The following is a 20898-nucleotide window of genomic DNA, read 5'->3' as shown; positions in this document are numbered from 1 at the left end:
GTCACATCAGAACCCTTCTTGGTCAAATCCGTCAAAGGCTTAACCACACTGGAAAAATTAGTGATGAAGCGACGGTAAAAATTAGCAAAACCCAAGAACTTCTGAAGACTCTTTACCGATGTAGGTTGAGTCCAGTCATAAATAGCCTGGACCTTGACTGGATCCATCTCAATGGTAGAAGGAGAAAAAATAAAGCCCAAAAAGGAAACCTTCTGGACCCCGAAGAGACATTTAGAGTCCTTCACAAACAAGGCACTGGCTCGCAGGACCTGAAATACCGTCCTGACCTGCTTCACATGAGACTCCCAATCATCAGAAAAGACCAAAATATCATCCAGGTACACAATCATAAACCTATCCAGATATTCTCGGAAGATGTCGTGCATGAAGGACTGGAACACAGAAGGGGCATTAGAAAGCCCAAAAGGCATCACCAAGTACTCAAAATGGCCTTCGGGCGTATTGAATGCTGTTTTCCATTCATCGCCCTGCTTTATACGCACAAGATTATACGCTCCACGAAGATCTATCTTGGTGAACCAACTGGCCCCCCTAATCCGAGCAAACAGATCGGACAACAGTGGCAAAGGATACTGAAATTTGACCGTGATGTTATTTAGAAGGCGATAATCTATACAGGGTCTCAGAGAACCATCCTTCTTGGCCACAAAAAAGAACCCCGCACCCAAAGGGGACGAGGACGGGCGAATATGCCCCTTCTCCAAAGACTCCTTGATATAACTCCGCATAGCGGCATGTTCTGGTACAGACAAATTAAAAAGTCGTCCCTTAGGGATCTTACTACCAGGAATCAAATTTATGGCGCAATCACAATCCCTATGAGGAGGTAGGGCACTGGACTTGGGCTCATCAAATACATCCTGGAGCATCGCCATGAATCCCCTGGCAACCCCAACTTGACACAGACATTGCTTTCCAATCCAGGACTGGATTATGAGCCTGCAGCCATGGCAGACCTAACACGACAACATCATGCAAATTATGTAACACAAGAAAGCGAATCACCTCCTGATGTGCAGGAGTCATGCACATGGTCACTTGAGCCCAGTACTGAGGTTTATTCTTGGCCAATGGCGTGGCATCAATTCCCTTTAGTGGAATAGGGAATTGCAAAGGCTCCAAGATAAAACCACAGCGCCTGGCAAAAGACAAATCCATCAAATTCAGGGCAGCACCTGAATCCACAAAAGCCATAACTGAGTAGGATGACAGAGAGCAAATCAAAGTAACAGACAAAATGAATTTAGGCTGTACAGTACCAATGGTGACAGACTTAGCGAAGTTTTTTATGCGCTTAGAACAATCTGAGATAACATGAGCAGAATCACCACAGTAAAAGCACAACCCATTCTGACGTCTGTGATTTTGCCATTCAATTCTGGTCAGAATCCTGTCACATTGCATAGACTCAGGCTTCTGCTCAGAAAATACCGCCAGATGGTGCACTGGTTTGCGCTCCCGTAGGCGCCGATCAATCTGAATGGCCAAAGACATTGACTCATTCAGACCCGTAGGCGTGGGGAACCCCACCATAACATCCTTAATGGCTTCAGAAAGACCCTTTCTGAAAATCGCTGCCAGGGCACACTCATTCCATTGAGTGAGCACAGACCATTTCCTAAACTTCTGACAGAAAACCTCTGCTTCATCCTGACCCTGGGAGAGAGCCAGCAAAACCTTTTCTGCTTGGTCTACCAGATTAGGTTCCTCATAAAGCACTCCAAGCGCCAGAAAAAACGCATCCACATTTTGCAATGCAGGATCTCCCGGCACCAGAGAGAATGCCCAATCTTGAGGGTCACCACGCAACAAAGAAATAACAATTTTAACTTGCTGAACCGGATCACCAGAGGAACGAGGTCTCAAAGAAAGGAATAATTTGCAATTATTTTTAAAGTTCAAAAACCTAGATCTGTCTCCGGAGAACAGCTCAGGAATAGGTATCTTAGGCTCTGACATAGGACTGCGGACTACATAATCCTGAATGCCTTGTACCCTAGCAGTGAGATGATCCACACTAGAAGACAGACTCTGAAGGTCCATAGCTGCAGCTGAATTCTGAACCACCCAGAGATTAAGGGGAGGAGAGAGGCTAGACACACTGCAGAGGAAAAAAAAAAATGAACTCAGGATTTCTCTTATCCCTCTTTTGCGATGCATTAACTCTTTATTGGCCTGCTGTACTGTTATGATCCGGTGGTAGGATCACCAAACTGACCTGATAGGTAAACCTGAATAGTAGGACAAGCTCCGGGAATGTGGAACTATACCGACCGCAATCCTGATCCTATCCACAAACACTAAAGGCAGCCGTGGAGCGTTACCTAAAAACCTAGACGCCTCTTCACAGCCTGAGAAACTAGCTACCCCTAGAGAGAAAGCAAAGCCTCACTTGCCTCAGAGAAATAACCCCAAAGTTTAGACAGCCCCCCACAAATAATAACGGTGAGTTAAGGGGAAAATACAAACGTAGGAATGAAAAACAGGTTTAAGCAAATGAGGCCCGCTAACACTAAATAGACAGTGCGGTCGGTACAAAAACTATCAAAAACTATCCATGCAGAAAGTACAAGAACCCCCACACCGACTCACGATGTGAGGGGCGCACTTCTGCTCCCCAGAGCTACAAGCAAGCGAAAAATCACATATAAGCAAGCTGGACTGAACACATCATATACTGAGAAACATATTCAAGGAAACAATGAGCAAAAAGAACTAGCAAGACTTAGCTTCTCAGAAATAGACAGGTCACCAGGAAAATCCAGGAGAGGTCAGAACCAGTACTGAATACAACGACAGCAGGCAACAAGTAAAGGTCCAGGTGTAGTTAAATAGGAACCAGCATAGAAGGAAATGAGGCAGCTGAGCCCAGCTCCAGACCCGCAGTATCGCTAAAGGCCACCAGAGGGAACCCAGACGGAATTCACAACAAGAAGGTACGGCAGTAGACAGTCTCGGCCGTCCTTTTCTACGACTTTCTTCAATGTGGCCTTCAAACTTTCATTAAACCTTTCCACCAAGCCATCGGTCTGTGGATGGTAGACTGAGGTCTAGAATTGGGTGATTTTCAGGGTTCTGCACAACTCCTCATCACCTTTGATATAAACAGGGTCCCTTGGTCCTTTAGGATGTCCGTAGGCAACCCCGTTCTTGAAAAGATGTGGACCAACTCCCTGGCTGTACACTTGGCAGATAATTTTCATAGTGGTATGACCACCAGGATATGCCTTCTGGTGGACTTCACAAGGGATCCCACTAGATACATGACTATGCGATCAAATGGCACCTCAATAACAGGCAACAGCACTAAGGGGCTACGGAAGTAAGACACTAAGGAGGTCAGTGGGACATGACCTACAATAATTTAACATTTCTCAGATGACCACCTAACATACAGTATGTGTATGGGCCATATCTAACAACTTGTGTCTGTATGGCCCTGGCACCAGTAACTGCTCAATTACCTCCCTTCTCACCTTGGTGACCCAGTATATTAACTCCCCTTTTACAGCAAAGCATGGGTATCGGGTGTCAGTCCCCAGCTCGAGCAACACCATTAAATATCGTAACATGTTCAAATGCCCCTTTTAGAGTTAAATCCCTGAATTGGGCGATTCCAAAGTTTCCCCTGCTCAGGGATGTCGGCCTCCAGGGATGCTACCTCATCTTCATCCCTGACAAGCACAACAAGGTTTTTTGGGGAGAGACCTGGCATTCATCTGGGCAACCAGGCATACTACCTTTTCCCACAAGTCCCAAAATAATGCAAAGTCCTGCCCTATTATAATAGGGTGCAATAGGTCCTTGACTACACCCCCCTCATGGGACTCGTTGCCACAGTTTGTGCTTATGACCACTCAGGCCACAGGGCAGTCTTTAGTGTCGCCATAGATACAGCGGACACCCACCATCTTCCCAGGAATCAGCTGATGAGGAATTGTGTCCCTCACTAGGGTTACCAAACTCCCCGAGTCCAACAGACCAGTCATTTCCTCTCTGTTCACTGTTACAGGACATGTCCCTTGCCTGTTTAAGGGACAGCACTGTAGACCGGATATGCAAAATACGAGCAGCGCTGTCCTGTGCTGCAGTGCATTGGCTCTGTGGTCATGGGGCAATGGGCGGCTATGTGGCCTGGGGTATGACACCTCCAAAAAATTACACTACTGGATGGGGCCTTTGATAATAACTCAGATGCCTCCAGGGCTCTTGGACGCCCCTCAGATGTGGCTCTAGCTCCCCTCTTTTGGGTGTCAGCCCCCTTTGGGTATCCCAGTATAGAGATGCTAAGACCCCTTGCTTCCCCAAGGAACTCTCGACCGCCTGGTACCACTTCACCAGGCTCACCAGATCATCCGCATTACGGGGATCTTCCTGGGCAACCCAGGATTGCACCAGCATTGGTATGGAAGGTGAATTAACCTGTCCATGATGACCCTCTCCACCATCTGTACTAGGTAGGAAGATTCAGGTTGAAACCACTTTTGGACCAAGTGTAGGAGTTCGAACATTTGGGACAGGGGAGGTTTGTCACTGCAATAGGCCCAATGGTGCACCTGTTGAGCTCTGATAGTCAAGGTCACTCCTAAGTGCGCCAAGATTTCAGTTTTTAACTTGGCGTACTCTTTTTCATCCTAGAAGGCCAGGTCATAATAGGCGTTCTGCAGTTTCCCTGTTAAATATGGCACCAGAACCTCCGCCCACTGCTCTGGAGGCAATTTCTACCATTCCGCCACCCTTTCAAAAACAGTCAGCAACGCTCTTCTTACCGTCTTCCTCACGTGCATCACCTTGACTTGGGGTTGGGGTGTTTGCCTTGCTACGGATCGCCTCAGCTGGGAGTTCCATCTGCTGCCTGTGCTGCTGCTGCATGTGCTGTTGCCACTGTTGCTGCTACTGTTGATGCTGCTGCTGCCATATCTGTTGCTCCTGGAGATTAGCCTGCATCAGGTACCTTATCAACTCCTCCATGTTGTCGGTTTTCGCTCCTGCAGCTGCTTTCACCCAGAATAAGCGGTTTCTCTGCAGCAGTCTCACTGCTCCTTCGGATTCGTGCCCGTGCTTCTAGCACCAATTGTAGAGGTTTGTACTCACTGAGCTGCGGTTGAGGTAGGCACAGGAAGTGGTTGCTTTAACCCCTTAAGCCCCGAGGGTGGTTTGCACGTTAATGACCGGGCCAATTTTTACAATTCTGACCACTGTCTCTTTATGAGGTTATAACTCTGGAACGCTTCAACGGATCTTGGCGATTCTGACAATGTTTTCTCGTGACATATTGTCAATCATGATAGTGGTAAAATTTATTCGATATAACTTGCGTTTATTTGTTAAAAAAATGAAAATTTGTCAAAAATTTGGAAAATTTCGCAATTTTCCAACTTTGAATTTTTATACCCTTAAATCACAGAGATATGTCAAGCAAAATACTTAATAAGTAACATTTCCCACATGTCTACTTTACATCAGCACAATTTTGGAACCAAAATTTTTTTTTGTTAGGGAGTTATAAGGGTTAAAAGTTGACCAGCAATTTCTCATTTTTACAACACCATTTTTTTTTAGGGACCACATCTCATTTGAAGTCATTTTGAGGGGTCTATATGATAGAAAATACCCAAGTGTGACACCATTCTAAAAACTGCACCCCTCAAGGTGCTCAAAACCACATTCAAGAAGCTTATTAACCCTTCAGGTGTTTCGCAGGAATTTTTGCAATGTTTAAATAAAAATGAACATTTAACTTTTTTTCACACAAAATTTATTTCAGCTCCAATTTGTTTTATTTTACCAAGGGTAACAGGAGAAAATAGACCCCAAAAGTTGTTGTATGCTGATACCCCATATGTGGGGGTAAACCACTGTTTGGGTGCATGGCAGAGCTCGGAAGGAAAGGAGCGCCATTTTACTTTTCAATGCAAAATTGACTGGAATTGAGATGGCACGCCATGTTGGGTTTGGAGAGCCCCTGATGTGCCTAAACATTGAAACCCCCCACAAGTGACACCATTTTGGAAAGTAGACCCCTTAAGGAACTTATCTAGATGTGTGGTGAGCACTTTGACCCAACAAGTGCTTCACAGAAGTTTATAATGCAGAGCTGTAAAAATAAAAAATCATATTTTTTCACAAAAATGATCTTTTCGCCCCCAATTTTTTATTTTCCCAAGGGTAAGAGAAGAAATTAGACCACAAACATTGTTGTGCAATTTGTCCTGAGTACGATGATACCCGATATGTGGGGGTAAACCACTGTTTGGGCGCATAGCAGAGCTCGGAAGGGAAGGAGAGCCATTTTACTTTTCAATGCAAAATTGACTGGAATTGAGATGGCACGCCATGTTTGGTTTGGAGAGCCCCTGATGTGCCTAAACATTGAAACCCCCCACAAGTGACACCATTTTGGAAAGTAGACCCCTTAAGGAACTTATCTAGATGTGTGGTGAGCACTTTGACCCAACAAGTGCTTCACAGAAGTTTATAATGCAGAGCCGTAAAAATAAAAAATCATATTTTTTCACAAAAATGATCTTTTCGCCCCCAATTTTTTATTTTCCCAAGGGTAAGAGAAGAAATTGGACCCCAAAAATTGTTGTACAATTTGTCCTGAATACGCTGATACCCCATATGTGGGTGTAAACCATTGTTTGGACGCATGGCAGAGCTCAGAAGGGAAGGAGCGCCATTTGACTTTTCAATGCAAAATTGACTGGAATTGAGATGGGACACCATGTTGCGTTTGGAGAGCCCCTGATGTGCCTAAACATTAAACCCCCCCACAAGTGACACCATTTTGGAAAGTAGACCCCCTAAGGAACTTATCTAGATGTGTTTTGAGAGCTTTGAACCCCCATGTGTTTCACTACAGTTTATAACGCAGAGCCGTGAAAATAAAAATTCTTTTTTTTTTCTTCACAAAAATGATTTTTTAGCCCCCAGTTTTGTATTTTCACAAGGGTAACAGGATAAATTGGACTCTAAATGTTGTTGTCCAATTTGTCCTGAGTACGCTGATACCCCATATGTAGGGGGGAACCACTGTTTGGGCGCATGGCAGAGCTCAGAAGGAAAGGAGCGCCATTTGGAATGCAGACTTAGATGGATTGGTCTGCAGGCGTCACGTTGCATTTGCAGAGCCCCTGATGTACCCAAACAGTACAAACCCCCCACAAATGACCCCATATTGGAAACTAGACCTCCCAAGGAACTTATCTAGATGTGTTGTGAGAACTTTAAACCCCCAAGTGTTTCACTACAGTTTATAACACAGAGCCGTGAAAATAAAAATTCTTTTTTTTTTTCAGAAAAATGATTTTTTAGCCCCCAGTTTTGTATTTTCACAAGGGTATCAGGATAAATTGGACCCCAAAAATTGTTATCCAATTTGTCCTGAGTACGCTGATACCCCATATGTGGGGGGGGACTACTGTTTGGGTGCATGGCAGAGCTCGGAAGGGAAGGAGCACCATTTGGAATGCAGACTTAGATGGATTGGTCTGCAGGCGTCACGTTGCATTTGCAGAGCCCCTGATGTACCCAAACAGTACAAACCCCCCACAAGTTACCCCATATTGGAAACTAGACCTCCCAAGGAACTTATCTAGATGTGTTGTGAGAACTTTGAACCCCCAAGTGTTTCACTACAGTTTACAACGCAGAGCCGTGAAAATAAAAAATCCTTTTTTTCCCACAAAAATTATTTTTAGCCCCCCAAATTTTTATTTTCCCAAGGATAACAAGAGAACTTCGACCCCAAAAGTTGTTGTCCAATTTGTCTTGAGTACGCTGATACCCCATATGTTGTTGTAAACCCCTGTTTGGGCGCATGGGAGAGCTCGGAAGGGAAGGAGCACTGTTTTACTTTTTCAACGCAGAATTGGCTGGAATTGAGATCGGACGCCATGTCGCGTTTGGAGAGCCCCTGATGTGCCTGAACAGTGGAAACTCCCCAATTCTACCTGAAACCCTAATCCAAACACACCCCTAACCCTAATCCCAACGGTAACCCTAACCACACCCCTAACCCTGACACACCCCTAACTCTAATCCCAACCGTAAATGTAATCCAAACCCTAACCCTAACTTTAGCCCCAGCCCTAACCCTAACTTTAGCCCCAACCCTAACTTTCGCCCCAACCCTAACCCTAACTTTAGCCCCAACCCTAACTTTAGCTCCAACCCTAGCCCTAATCCTAACCCTAACCCTAGCCCTAACCCTAGCCCTAACCCTAGTCCTAACCCTAACCCTACCCCTAATGGGAAAATGGAAATAAATACATTTTTTTAATTTTATTATTTTTCCCTAACTAAGGGGGTGAGGAAGGGGGGTTTGATTTACTTTTATAGCTTTTTTATATCGGATTTTTATGATTGGCAGCTGTCACACACTAAAAGACGCTTTTTATAGCAAAAAAGTTTTTGCGTCTCCACATTTTGAGACCAATAATTTTTCCATATTTTGGTCCACAGAGTCATGTGAGGTCTTGTATTTTGCGGGACGAGTTGACGTTTTTATTGGTAACATTTTCGGACACGTGACAGTTTTTGATCACTTTTTATTCTGATTTTTGTGAGGCAGAATGACCAAAAACCAGCTATTCATGAATTTCTTTTGGGGGAGGCGTTTATACCATTCCACGTTTGGTAAAATTGATAAAGCAGTTTTATTCTTCGGGTCAGTACGATTACAGCGATATCTCATTTATATCATTTTTTTATCTTTTATACGATAAAAGCTATTTTATAGAAAAAATAATTATTTTGGCATCGCTTTATTCTGAGGACTATAACTTTTTTATTTTTTTGCTTATGATGCTGTATGGCGGCTCGTTTTTTGCGGGACAAGATGACGTTTTCAGCGGTACCATGGTTATTTATATCCGTCTTTTTGATCGCGTGTTATTTCACTTTTTGTTCAGTGGTATGATAATAAAGCGTTGTTTTTTGGCTCTTTTTTTTTTTCTTACGGTGTTCACTGAAGGGGTTAACTAGTGGGACAGTTTCATAGGTTGGGTCGTTACGGACACGGCGATACTAAATATGTGTACTTTTATTGTTTTTTGGGGGTTTTTTTAGATAAAGAAATGTATTTATGGGAATAATATTTTTTTTCTTTATTTAGGAATTATTTTTTTTTTACACATGTGGAAATTTTTCTTTTTACTTTGTCCCAGGGGGGACATCACAGATCGCTGATCTGACAGTTTGCACAGCACTCTGTCAGATCAGCGATCTGACATACAGCCGTGCAGGCTTACCAGCGCCTGCTGTGGACCCGGAAGTACTCCCTGCAGGACCCGGATGCAGCCCCGTGGCCATTTTGGCTCCAGGGACTGCAGGGAGGAGATGCTTGGTACAAGGTGAGTACATCGCCTTGTACCAATCGTCTCAGGGAAGCACGCAGGGATCCCCCTCCCTGCGCGATGCTTCCCTGTACCGCCGGTACACTGCGATCATGTTTGATCGCAGTGTGCTGGGGGTTAATGTGCCGGGGGCGGTCTGTGACCGCTCCTGGCACATAGTGCCGGATGTCAGCTGCGATAGTCAGCTGACACCCGGCCACGATCGGCCGCACTCCCCACGTGAGCGCAGCCAATCGCATATGACGTACTATCCCATCACTGGGAAATAAGTCCCAGGTCACCTCGACGGGATAGTACGTCATATGGGATTAAGGGGTTAAAATGTTCAGTCAGGTTTATTAGAACTGCATAAACCGCTCAGGAATCCAAACAAAAGAAAAGCCTTTTCTGGCACAAAGGGAAAACAAAAAGTAAAAAGTCCATACAATACTGTGGGTCCACCAGCTCAGGATAGTGTCCTTTTTTTAGGCCTTTGCACAGATCAAGACACAGGAGATTCACACATCTCCAGACCCACTGAATGAGAGACCTGGTCTCCATTTATCTGCCAAACTGTGCCCCTGGGGTGGAAATATGTGAGTAGTCACTCCCACCCATCTCTTTTGACTGCTCATAAAACCCGGCACTGGAATGACCTACTAACTTTCTCAGCATTATATGTGCTGAAGCATGCTTTCTGAGCTCACATCCCCGAAGCTACCAAACGCTATGATACATATCTCCCCTCAAGGACCTGTCCGGCAGCCATCATACAATGTACTTAATTATTAAAAGATTATTTTCTCCCACGTAATTTTCTTAACCAGCAGTTGGAAAGGCAGATGTTTATAGCCTGGGAAAGGGGTAATACCCACGGAGCTTCCCAAGCTATTAATATCAGCTCACAGCTGTATACTTAGGGTGACCACCCAAAAAAATTACATTACTCTATAATTAATAACCAGCAAAGGCTAGGCAGACAGCTTCAGACTGATATTAATAGCCTAGGAAGGGGCCATGGATATTCACCCCCAGGCTAAAAACATAAGCTCTCAGGCAACCCAGAAAAAGCACATCTATAAGATGTACCAATTCTGGCACTTAGCCTCACTCTTCCCACTTGCCCTGATGTGGTGGCAAGTGGGATAATAGGTGGGGGGTTGATGTCACATTTATATTGTCAGGTGACATCAAGCCCAGAAGTTAGTAATGGAGACGCATTACTAACCCCATAGTCATGTTGTATAAAAACACACACAAACAGAATAAAGTCATTTAATTAACTATTGCTTTATAACAATAGTTAATATGTGCAGTGAATTACAAAATCATGTTTGCTTAATCCTATGAGCTCTGTTATTTGTTATCTGTTACTTAGAGATATTGTCAGGAGCTTTTGAACCTTCCTTTCTACCTGACCACCCTGATAGTGTTTTTACATTGGTAAAATTTCCACACATAGTCCAGAGGGTTCCCACCCTCTGAATTTCCCTATTTTTTATGTATTTGTCATTTATGGAATTCTTTTACAGTTGTATGAGTCTCACATTTTAATACAGTATCTCTCATTGTGGCAATATTATATTACACTTTTCTACACTGAAATTGCAACACCAAAGAGGAAAAGTCATGGAACTATGGAAATTAGTAGACATGCTAATGATATGCAACTGATTTTCACATTCCCAAAACTTCTCAATTTATCCACTATGGAGTATGAGCAACATGCACAGAAATCCCCGCACTTACACACCTTGGCTGCGGTCAATTCAGTTATTAATTGTTATCCGAGGAACGTTCTGCCATGCTGAATGCTCTTAAGCAAGTAAATCATCAAGATTCGCTGCTGGCAACTCCTTTGCAATTGCTGAAAAATGATTACCCAGATGTGCTTGATGGGATACAAGTCTGGAAACGCTGCAAGCTATAGTAGCATGTTTAAGCCATGCTGTTTATTCATAGTAGCACAAGCAGTATGTAGCCTAATGTTGTCTAGAAAAATGTCTCATGGAACACTTTCATAATTCCTCATGTAGAAGGCCTTTTTATAGTGTTTCATGGTGTTGCCCACGTTGTCTCCAAACCAATCTCCGGCTATCATTATGTCCAAAACAAAAGCGGGATTCAACTCTGAAAAGGATACACCACCATTCCAGCCTTAATTTGCCCTGATAAATTATGAAAGGGTTGGTGTAAAGTCAAAGGAACACCTATAGCTGGACTTCTGGCTCGTAACCCAATGTCATGCAAATGCCTTCTGATGGTTTGTGTAGGCAATGTATGATGCGTTAGGTTTGGTATGAGACATTCTGTTTCACCAGCAGTACAGAATGGATCACTATATACCATTCTTTGAATCTGACAAGACCACATTGGAAACAACGTAAAGAGGCCTTCAAGGGGAGTGTCACACCACTCATATTCCCAGGATTATGGTGTGGAGTGGCACAACTTACGGTAGCCAGACCACTCTAGTCTTCATTACAGGTACACTAATAGCATGTAGTTACATTTCTTTAAAATGTCCCAATAGTTGTTTTTCAACACGATTTTTCCAGGCCGCTTGCTGTTCGTGCTATTGCGAGAAGCCTGTATGGCCTAAATGTGCTACCATGACTTGCAGTGTGTCTAGATTTGTCATATCAAGCAGCAGATTTTGGTTATTTATGTGGCCAAGTGCATTCGCTGTGGCAAAACATTCCACAGACAACCATTAACAACCTAACTGATAGCAGCCAAGTTGTGTACGTGCATGCACTTTGTGCCTGCTGCTCATACTTCATATTGAACAAATCGAAATGTTTTAAAAATGTAGTGTTCATCTTTTAATTTGCATTAATGTCTATCCATCCAGTGATTTTCATAATCCTACAACTTTTCATTTCTTCTGAGGCCCTCCTTTATTTATAAAGGTTTATTTTGTACCAATGGATTTGGAGAGATGTGTTTAATGAGCCTAATTGTAAAACCTCTTATTCAAACTGATGTATTGAATAGTGTGTTAGTCTAAATTTTTCTATACTTATCATGAGCATTCAATAAATTTGTCTAAAAATACAGTTTGACCATATATGTGTTTCTGTTCTGTTTTCTTTCCCAAACTGAAAATGATGGAAGTGTGGATGACAATTGCACATGAGTTTAGATACTTGTGCAAGTTTCCTCCAAATCAGGAATAAACTGATTTATGGCTTTAAAATGTTATTTAGAGACTCACTCGAGACTTCTCCTCTAGTCTTGTCATCATAACAATGGTAGCAGAGCGCTGTTCCCAAACCATGCGCCAAAAGTCTCCAAAAGAGTCAGGCAAGGGACCCTGTGTTGCTATATATGCATTTTGTTTCCGGTAACCATCAATATAGTTGGCATTTATGTAGTCACTGCCAAGAATTCCTGCAATAAATGGAAATTATAATTACATAATCACAAAATAAACATACAAAAAAATATTAGAAATATAAAGAATACATATGATGCCTATCTGGAACACTTTCACAAACTTTTGAGAAATGAACAGTTGCAAATTAGTGAATACTTTTCTGGTAGTAATGTGATTAAAATAAGAGAGATAAGATGATATGATAAGGTGATATCCGAGTGCAGTGCAATGTTTCACACGCACCCATAGACTTATATGGATACGTGCGATCCAATCGCAGCATGCTGATTATTTTCACATGCTGATTCAGCATGAAAAAAGAATCACAGATGTGAGCTGCCCCATAAGTTAACAATCGGCATTCGTCCGATTTCAACGCAAATGGGAGCGAGCCCTAATGCTGAGTGGGTTCCTCTTGCGTGCATTCAGGGCCTTAAATGGCTTGTCTCAGATTTGTTCTTCATGAGCACACCGTTACACAGTAGCATAAATGTGGAATAAAGCTTTCTCAAGCACATCATATGCATTACTAAAGTGGTTAGCACTGCAGCCTTGCAGCGCTGGCGTCCTGGGTTCAAACCCCACCAAGGACAACATCTGCAAAGAGTTTGTATGTTCTTTGCATGGGTTTCCTCCGGGCACTCCGGTTATCTCCCACATTCCAAAGACATACTGATAGGGAATTTAGATTGTGAGCCCCATCTGGGACAGTGATGATAATGTGTGCAAAACTGTAAAGCGCTGCGGAATATGTTAGGGCTATATAAAAATAAAGATTATTATTATCTAATGTACATACAGTATTCATTCATTAAAATACTTATCGGTCGTCATCTTCTCTGGTTACCAGTGCCAGTCTGGACCCCTCTGGCTCATGTGACCTGCAAGAAAACTAATCGGCTCACAAAGGAGTTTATTTGTGAACCGGAGGTTGCTTTCTCAGTGTAAGTCTATGGGGCTTCCCTGTGAAGCTCCATAGACTTACACTGAAGGAAGTAGCTCCACACCACATAGTGATCCCAGTGTGAGCTGGTATCAATAAGGAGCGGTCAAGTGGAACTGGAAGAGTGAAGGAAAGCGGGGAAGACAGTGAGTATTTCTATGCACAAGACATCATTACATAAGTGATTAGGATGTTTTATGAAATACAAATTTTGAAGGGACATTTCTTCAGGTTTTTTCTACTTTTTGCTAAAATTCGACATAAAACGTAAAAAAAAATTTAAGTTGTTAATTTCAAGCAATTATATACTGCAAAACCAGTGAGCGGTCAAAGTGACCCCCCAAAATTGACCTCTGTCTCAAGAGCATGATGATACCAAATATTAGGCCTGCGCTGTGCACTGCAGGGATTAGCCGGTTTCTTAGCCGGGACCAGTGGATACTTATGCATTAAACATCGTACCGGCCAGAGCCTGTCTAGTGGGCGCTTCGTCGCTCCATACACTTGTCTTGAGAGTGACTACAGACTTATCAATTTAGACTGGACAACTCAATTAATATCTTGTGTAGAGGGCACTGTTTGGCACTTTATGTATCAGAAATTATGACCTAGAGAAGGAGTGGGAATTAATTTTCACGAGGGGCCACTTGAGAGACTGTGGCTGAAATTAATTCTACTCAACATTAATATCAATATATTAATTATAATTAATATATTATTGATAATTATACTAATATTAATTGTATCACTTAATATTGCCCCACACAGCCTCCCCATATATTGCATGAGCCCGGCACAGCCTCCCCATATACTGCATGAGCCCCACACAGCCTTCCCATATACTGCATGAGCCCCACACAGCTTCCCTTTTTCTACAGCATGAGCCCCATACATCCTCCCCATATACAGCATGAACTTCACAGAGCCTCCCTATATACAGCTTAGCAACACACAGGCTCCCTATATACTGCATGAGGGCCACACACAGCCTCCCCATATTCTGCATGAGCACCACACAAGCTCCCTATGTACAGCATGAGCCACACAGCCTTCCTATATACAGTATGAGCACCACAGTCTCCTTATATAATGAATGAGCCCCATACAACCTCCCCATATACAGCATGAACTCCACAGAGCCTCCCTATATACAACATGAGCCCCACACAGCCTCCCTTTATACAGCATGAGCCCCACACAGCCTACCTATATACTGAATGAGCCCCACACATCCTCCCTATATACTGCATAAGCCCCACACAGACTCCTCATGTCCAGCATGAGAGCCTCACAGCCACCCTATGTCCAGGATAAGACCCCCATAGCCTGTCCATGTCCAGCATGAGGCCCCCACAGCCTCTCCATGTCTAGGATGAGACCCCCATAGCCTGCCCATGTCCAGCATGAGGCTCCCTCAGCCTCTCCATGTCCAGGATGAGGCCCCCATAGCCTCTCATGTCCAGCATGAGACCCCCATAGCCTTTCCATGTCCAGCCAAACTTCCCATACACATGAAAAAAAAAATAACACCACATACTCACCTCAGTCCCGTTACCCGTTGCTCTACTTCTGTTCCTGTCTCTGTGTCTCAGGTGCGCTGACTCTTCGCAGTATACAGCTGAAGCGATGAAATAACGTAATCGCGTCAGTTGTTTCACACGCTGGCCGGAGGCCACTCTTCCATCAATGAAGTCAGCGCAGATGGTGACAGCGGAGACAGTGAGCAGGCAGTTGTGGGAGGGCACAATGCAGCCTGTGGGCCACTGTTTTCCAGCCCCGCTTTCTCGGTTCGCACTTTGCAAGGTCTAACCTAGAGCATTAATGTACCTGAGAACCAAGAAGACTACATTTTCCATTTAACGACAAAGACATTAGAGAAACCAGACAAAAGAATATACTTTGTGGTATGTTAATCATTTAATACAGCTAATTATTTAAGTGGGTTTATGCAGTTTGTACCTTCAACGGGCATGAGAATGACACGAGAATGATCATAGGCAATCACATTAGCATAGCGGTTTTTGGGTTTGTTGACTTCAAGATTCGAGTGCTCCCAAGTAAACTGCTGGCCAGGATCAATTGACTGAAAAAAAAAAATCAAATGGTAGACTTTATGAATTTGCAACCATTTCTACAATGAAATATCTTTCACATTGTCTAATTACGTGATGGCAGTATGAAGTAGATACATGGGTTGGAGACAATTCAGTAAGTCAGTAAAATGAAATGTGTTTATTCTCAGGCTATACACAGATCATGGGAGTTCAATAGGTTCAAAATTTCACACAGGGTTAGGACTGTCTTGTAAAAAAATGGGTCTGTTGCTCATAGCAGCCAATCATAGCACACATTTCAAATTCCAAGAGCGGAATATTAAATGAAAGCAGCATTGCTATTAGGTGCTTTGGGCAACTACAATTTGAGGCTTTTTTTAGACAGTTTCATAAATCTCCCATATAATCTTCACATATCTTCTGTGTGAGTAAAGTTATCTTGAAGTGGAAATGGATTCCTGTGAGACATTAGACAGGATACTGAGACAAACGCTATCTCCATATTCAGTGTTTAATTTAACTTCCACTTAAAGCCCTCAATCACATCAGACAACTTTCGGCAGACAGTTAAATTCACTGACTCCCCCATACACAAAGCGTTCCTGTGCTTTCTAGGAGAGAGCCGCCTGTCAGACTCTTCTGGAAGCAGCTTTTCTTTAGAAGAACAAAAGGATTGGCTGTTAGAAATCCAATAGGTTGATCTTTCTCTCCATCATGTAGGGGAAGAGTCAGGAGGCACCCATACACATTTGACTGTCAGGTGAATGTTGAGTTCGACTGACTTTAATTTAACGCAGTAGCATAGCTACTGGGGAAGCAGTGGGGGTGGTAGCCCAGGGCCCTAACTCTGAAGGGCCCACACAAAGAAGCTGTCAATATAGTTAATCTATGGGTAAGAACAGTGAGACATTGTTTTCTTGCACAACCAGTCCCCATTCTATAGTAACCTATGCCCAGTAGAATGACTGGGTAATGCACTGGACAAGTCATAGGAGGAGTGATGTAATGATGTCATCATGCCAAGACTTTGAAGCCTTGGGTGTGCCCTGGCACGATGGTCCACCTGTAGACTCGCTAAGATACGGCGTTAGGTGAATATGTGATGTTTTTTCATTTAATAGTACTTGTGATGGGACTGTGGAGGTATCATATAATGTGGGCTAGTATGGGAGACCATTACATAATGTGGTGACTTCTGTAGGGGCCATCATACATTGTGGGGGCTACTGTGGAGACCATCAAAAAGTTGCTGCTATTGGGACCATCATACAGTGTGGTAGTATCATACAGCTTTAGGACTACTGTGGGGGCATCATACAAGGTGAGGGCTACTATGCAGCCATCATACAGTGTGAGGAGTACTGCGGGGTCCATCATACAGTTTGTAGGCTAATGTGGGGGCATCATACAGTGTGTAGACTATTGTGAGGACACCATAAAGTGTTAGGGCATTGTACAATGTGAGGGCTACTATGGGGGCAATGATACAGCCCAACATACATTTTGGGGACTAATGTGGGAGCATCATACAGTATAGGAACCATCATACAGTGTGAGGCCTACTGTGGGGGCCTTCATACAGTGTGGAAACTATTGTGGGGGGCATCATACAGTGTGGGGGCATAATACAGTGTGACAGCCGAAACAGTGTTGGGGACATCATACAGTGTGAGGACTACTGTGTTCCCATCAAACAGTGTGGGCATCCTGCTGTGTATAGGGAACTCAGATTTTTTTCGCCCCCCTGAGCTGAACTGCTAGCTACATAGGCCTTTGGTCTTATATCTATGGGTGCCTTTACAATCATCACCCATTCTAAGTGACACCAATTTTAACTTTAAAGATTCTAAGATAAGGATTAGTGAAGGTCTTGAACAATCACAGATTAAGACACCTCTCATATTATTTATACTGCTCCCTCATTACAAATATCCATGTTTTAGTCTAAAAAGTTGCAGAATTTCAGAGAAAATATAGTCATAGAGACAGGTCTCCTCCAGCTTTCCTTTTCCTTGCTTTATTTGTTTGACAGGTCCCTAACCATTTGTGCATAGGGGGAGATCTGTCAGTCTAGCTAAGCAGGGTAGGAACTCCTTTTCTGTGACGACTGGTTTTCCTAATCACCTCATCCCAACCCAAGTTTTCTCCAAATCAATGAAATGTTTAACATAGATGTTTATAATGAGGGAATGTGTTTTTGGCAGCATGAAAATTTGACAGATTATCTTTAAAAGGGGGTTGTCTGGGCTTGGTACAAAAGTTAGCAGTCACTATGTGACTGTCATGATTTTCCGTAATTACCAGTATGAATTAACGGTCCTGTGACTACATGTATGTGATTTGCATACTTTTGATCACATTACGACTTTACTCATTCGTCATCTCTCATTTCGATTCCACTGAAAGAAGCCAAACACATCTAATTAGCAAATCCCATCGGTAATACTGGGGATTCAGCAGTCTGCAGTCACATAGACTGACTGATGACTTTTCTTCTAAATCTGTATTTTAACTTGAAAACTTAAACGTAAGTAACAGAATTAATAGATCTGGTACAGAATTAAATAAATTAACAAACCTGGCATGGTAAATAACAGATTGAGGTCAATTGCTACTTATTACTGTGAATATTTGTATGGATTTTAAATTTAAAGGGCTTTTAAGAACTATTTTTATTGCCTTTTGGACCTATCAATTAGAAAGGTAAGAAAAGTGAGAATCTGACCTTTGAAACTACCAAGAGGTACTAAGAATGGGGACACTGAGGCACCCATTTTTGGTTGGAAGCCAGGAAATTAATGGGACTGTCAGAACCAGCATTAGGGAAAGTAAAAAGGATAGGTGATAGTAGATAAAAGATCCACCATATGAACCACATAAAGATACACAAACCTAACTCTTACCTCATACTCCTGAGATAGTTTTAAATTATCATTGGCCTTAAGGTGTTCTGTATGTTCGGAAAGATCTGCAATAGGTATTGGGGGATGATTAAGCATGCCTAAAAAGAGAATAAAAAAGACTAATATGAACATTTTATTAATGTAAACAATGAATAATATAAAAATAAGACACCTCATTAAATGTGAGATCTGAAATGAAAGGACACATGTTAGATCAGATCAGAAGGCAGGGCTCGAAATTTTACCTAGAAAGAAAATAGAGATCTAAATTTTAATTTCATAAGCGATATGCAGCAAACACTGTGGTTGAAGGTTAGAGGCCAAAGAATGAGGGAACTTCAAAAACACAGAAATAATATTACATATTTAATAAAGCAGCAAAGAAAGAAGAAAAGCATGATCTCCAGATTTATTTAATTAAAGAGCATAAAATTAAAATGAAATTTAAAATTAGCAGAAAACAATCTGAGAATATTTGAAGACATATTGATGGGGAATTTAGAGTGTGAGCCCCAGTGGGGACAGTGATGATGATGTCTGTAAAGCGCTGAGGAATATGATGGCGCTATATAAATGCATAAATAAATAATAAATAAATGTTTTCTTATCCATGTGATGAATTTTTAAGACTGGTTTCATTTGAATCCGATCCAATCTACAGAAACTACTTGTGAAGATGGTGCAGTTTCTAAAGTAAACTTTTCCTCTTCTATATCTCAGATAATAAAAATTTCCAACCACCGACCATTCTAGCAAACAGCCGGAAGCGCCGGATCCGGCGCTTCAGGCTTTTTTGCCGGAGACAAAAAACGTTGCAATGGACGTTTTTTCAAGAAACCGGAAGCGGCAGATATGCCGGATCCAGCGAAAACCGGACGAAATGCAATGTCATCCGGTGCAATCCGGCACTAATACAAGTCTATGGGGAAAAAACCTGATCCGGCGGCAACATTCTCCTGATCCGGTTTTTTGAAAATTAGCCGGATTTAGCCTGACACTGAAAACCTGATGTGTGAAAGTAGCCTTAGAGCTTTGCAGAGATACCCTAACTGGGATGGGAGGGGCATAGTTAGTCTGCGAGTCTGTGTGTAAAAAGAAAATGGAGAATGTTCATGGAGGAGAGACATGTGCTCTCTCCAGGGACAGTGCTGAGAAGGATCAGGGCATCAGCCCCTTGGCCATGCAGGCTTCCAGAGTTGGGTGGTAATCTGAGATGCTGTGTGGTTTTCATAACCAGCAGTGAAGTGTTTTTCCCAGGAGCTCCATAGCAACAGAGAATCAGTGAGGGATTGTGCAAGAACAAACACGTGCTTCACATAGGATTCACGCTGCGGGCTGGCAAGGGAGAAAACACAGTGAGTACGTGGCTGTACTGAAAGTTTCAGACTCCAGGAAACCTTTGTCCCTGAAGGGATTAGAGCAGCAGGGAGTTTATGCTGAATCACAGCAGAGAGATAATTCCCATCGTGCAGATCAAACTGTATACCTGGTGAGAGTTGTATTCCATCCCCTGAAACTGCATCTGGACTTCAGTAAATGGTAAAGTGGCTTTCCCTGTCTCCTGCCTTATTACTCTGCACCATCTACTTCCATCACTATCCCTGGGGGCCAGCCCTAGTTGGAGGGGGTTGAACCCCTGCACTGCCATCATCACTAACCCCCCAGGGATCATCTGCAGTGCCGGCCATCTTACAGCCGAACACTCCAACTGGCGTCATGAACTCTTCTTTTTAATTTTTGTTTTCCTTTTTATCTTTAATCCCCAATTCACTGTTCCCAGAGCACAGGCTGCCATCCCTGTGACCCCCTTGAATCCAACGCTGCCAGGCGATCTGAGTACCCCGCTCTGGGCGATACAAAGGTCTCCAGACAGTGGCTCCAGATGGAGCTGAAGGCTTGTGTGTCCTCTGCGGGGAAGTCCCGCCAACACAAGGACTTTGCTATAGTTTATCTTTTGTTTTGCCGTTTTGCCAGAAAGGCCATGTTTATTTTGTTAAACTCTGCCATGGTTTATGCTGTGTTATAGTAAACAAACAGGTGACTTACACAAGAAGCGTTCCTGTGTCTACCTTTGCAAGCAACCGAGTGAGTCAACCCCTCACAGTAGCCAAAAACCAGAATCAATAAAACTGTCAGCTTGCAATGCAAAAAAACAAGCCATCAACCAGCTCAATTTACAGATGAACAAAAAAAAAGTTACAAGTCTATGGGTATGGCGACACAAACTGGCAAAACTCATTTCTACAAATTTCTGAATTCT

At 43.0% G+C, this 20898-nt stretch overlaps 1 protein-coding gene across 10 annotated transcripts in view; it reads right to left on the bottom strand.

Annotated features, from left to right (window-relative positions):
• Positions 1-20898, bottom strand: part of PTPRS (protein tyrosine phosphatase receptor type S) — a 721726-nt gene that overhangs the window by 38063 nt on the left and 662765 nt on the right. For all 10 annotated transcript variants that reach the window (XM_077253515.1, XM_077253581.1, XM_077253506.1 and 7 more), the window contains 3 exons: positions 18639-18736; positions 15641-15764; positions 12577-12752 (listed from right to left, as the gene is read on the bottom strand). In XM_077253515.1, the coding sequence (XP_077109630.1) occupies positions 12577-12752; positions 15641-15764; positions 18639-18736 (398 nt within the window). The remainder of the gene's footprint in view (positions 1-12576; positions 12753-15640; positions 15765-18638; positions 18737-20898) is intronic.

The sequence above is a fragment of the Ranitomeya variabilis genome, chromosome 1, assembly GCF_051348905.1.
Source record: "Ranitomeya variabilis isolate aRanVar5 chromosome 1, aRanVar5.hap1, whole genome shotgun sequence".
NCBI classification, from domain to species: Eukaryota; Metazoa; Chordata; class Amphibia; order Anura; family Dendrobatidae; genus Ranitomeya; species Ranitomeya variabilis.
This window is presented reverse-complemented; position numbering and strand designations above follow the sequence as displayed.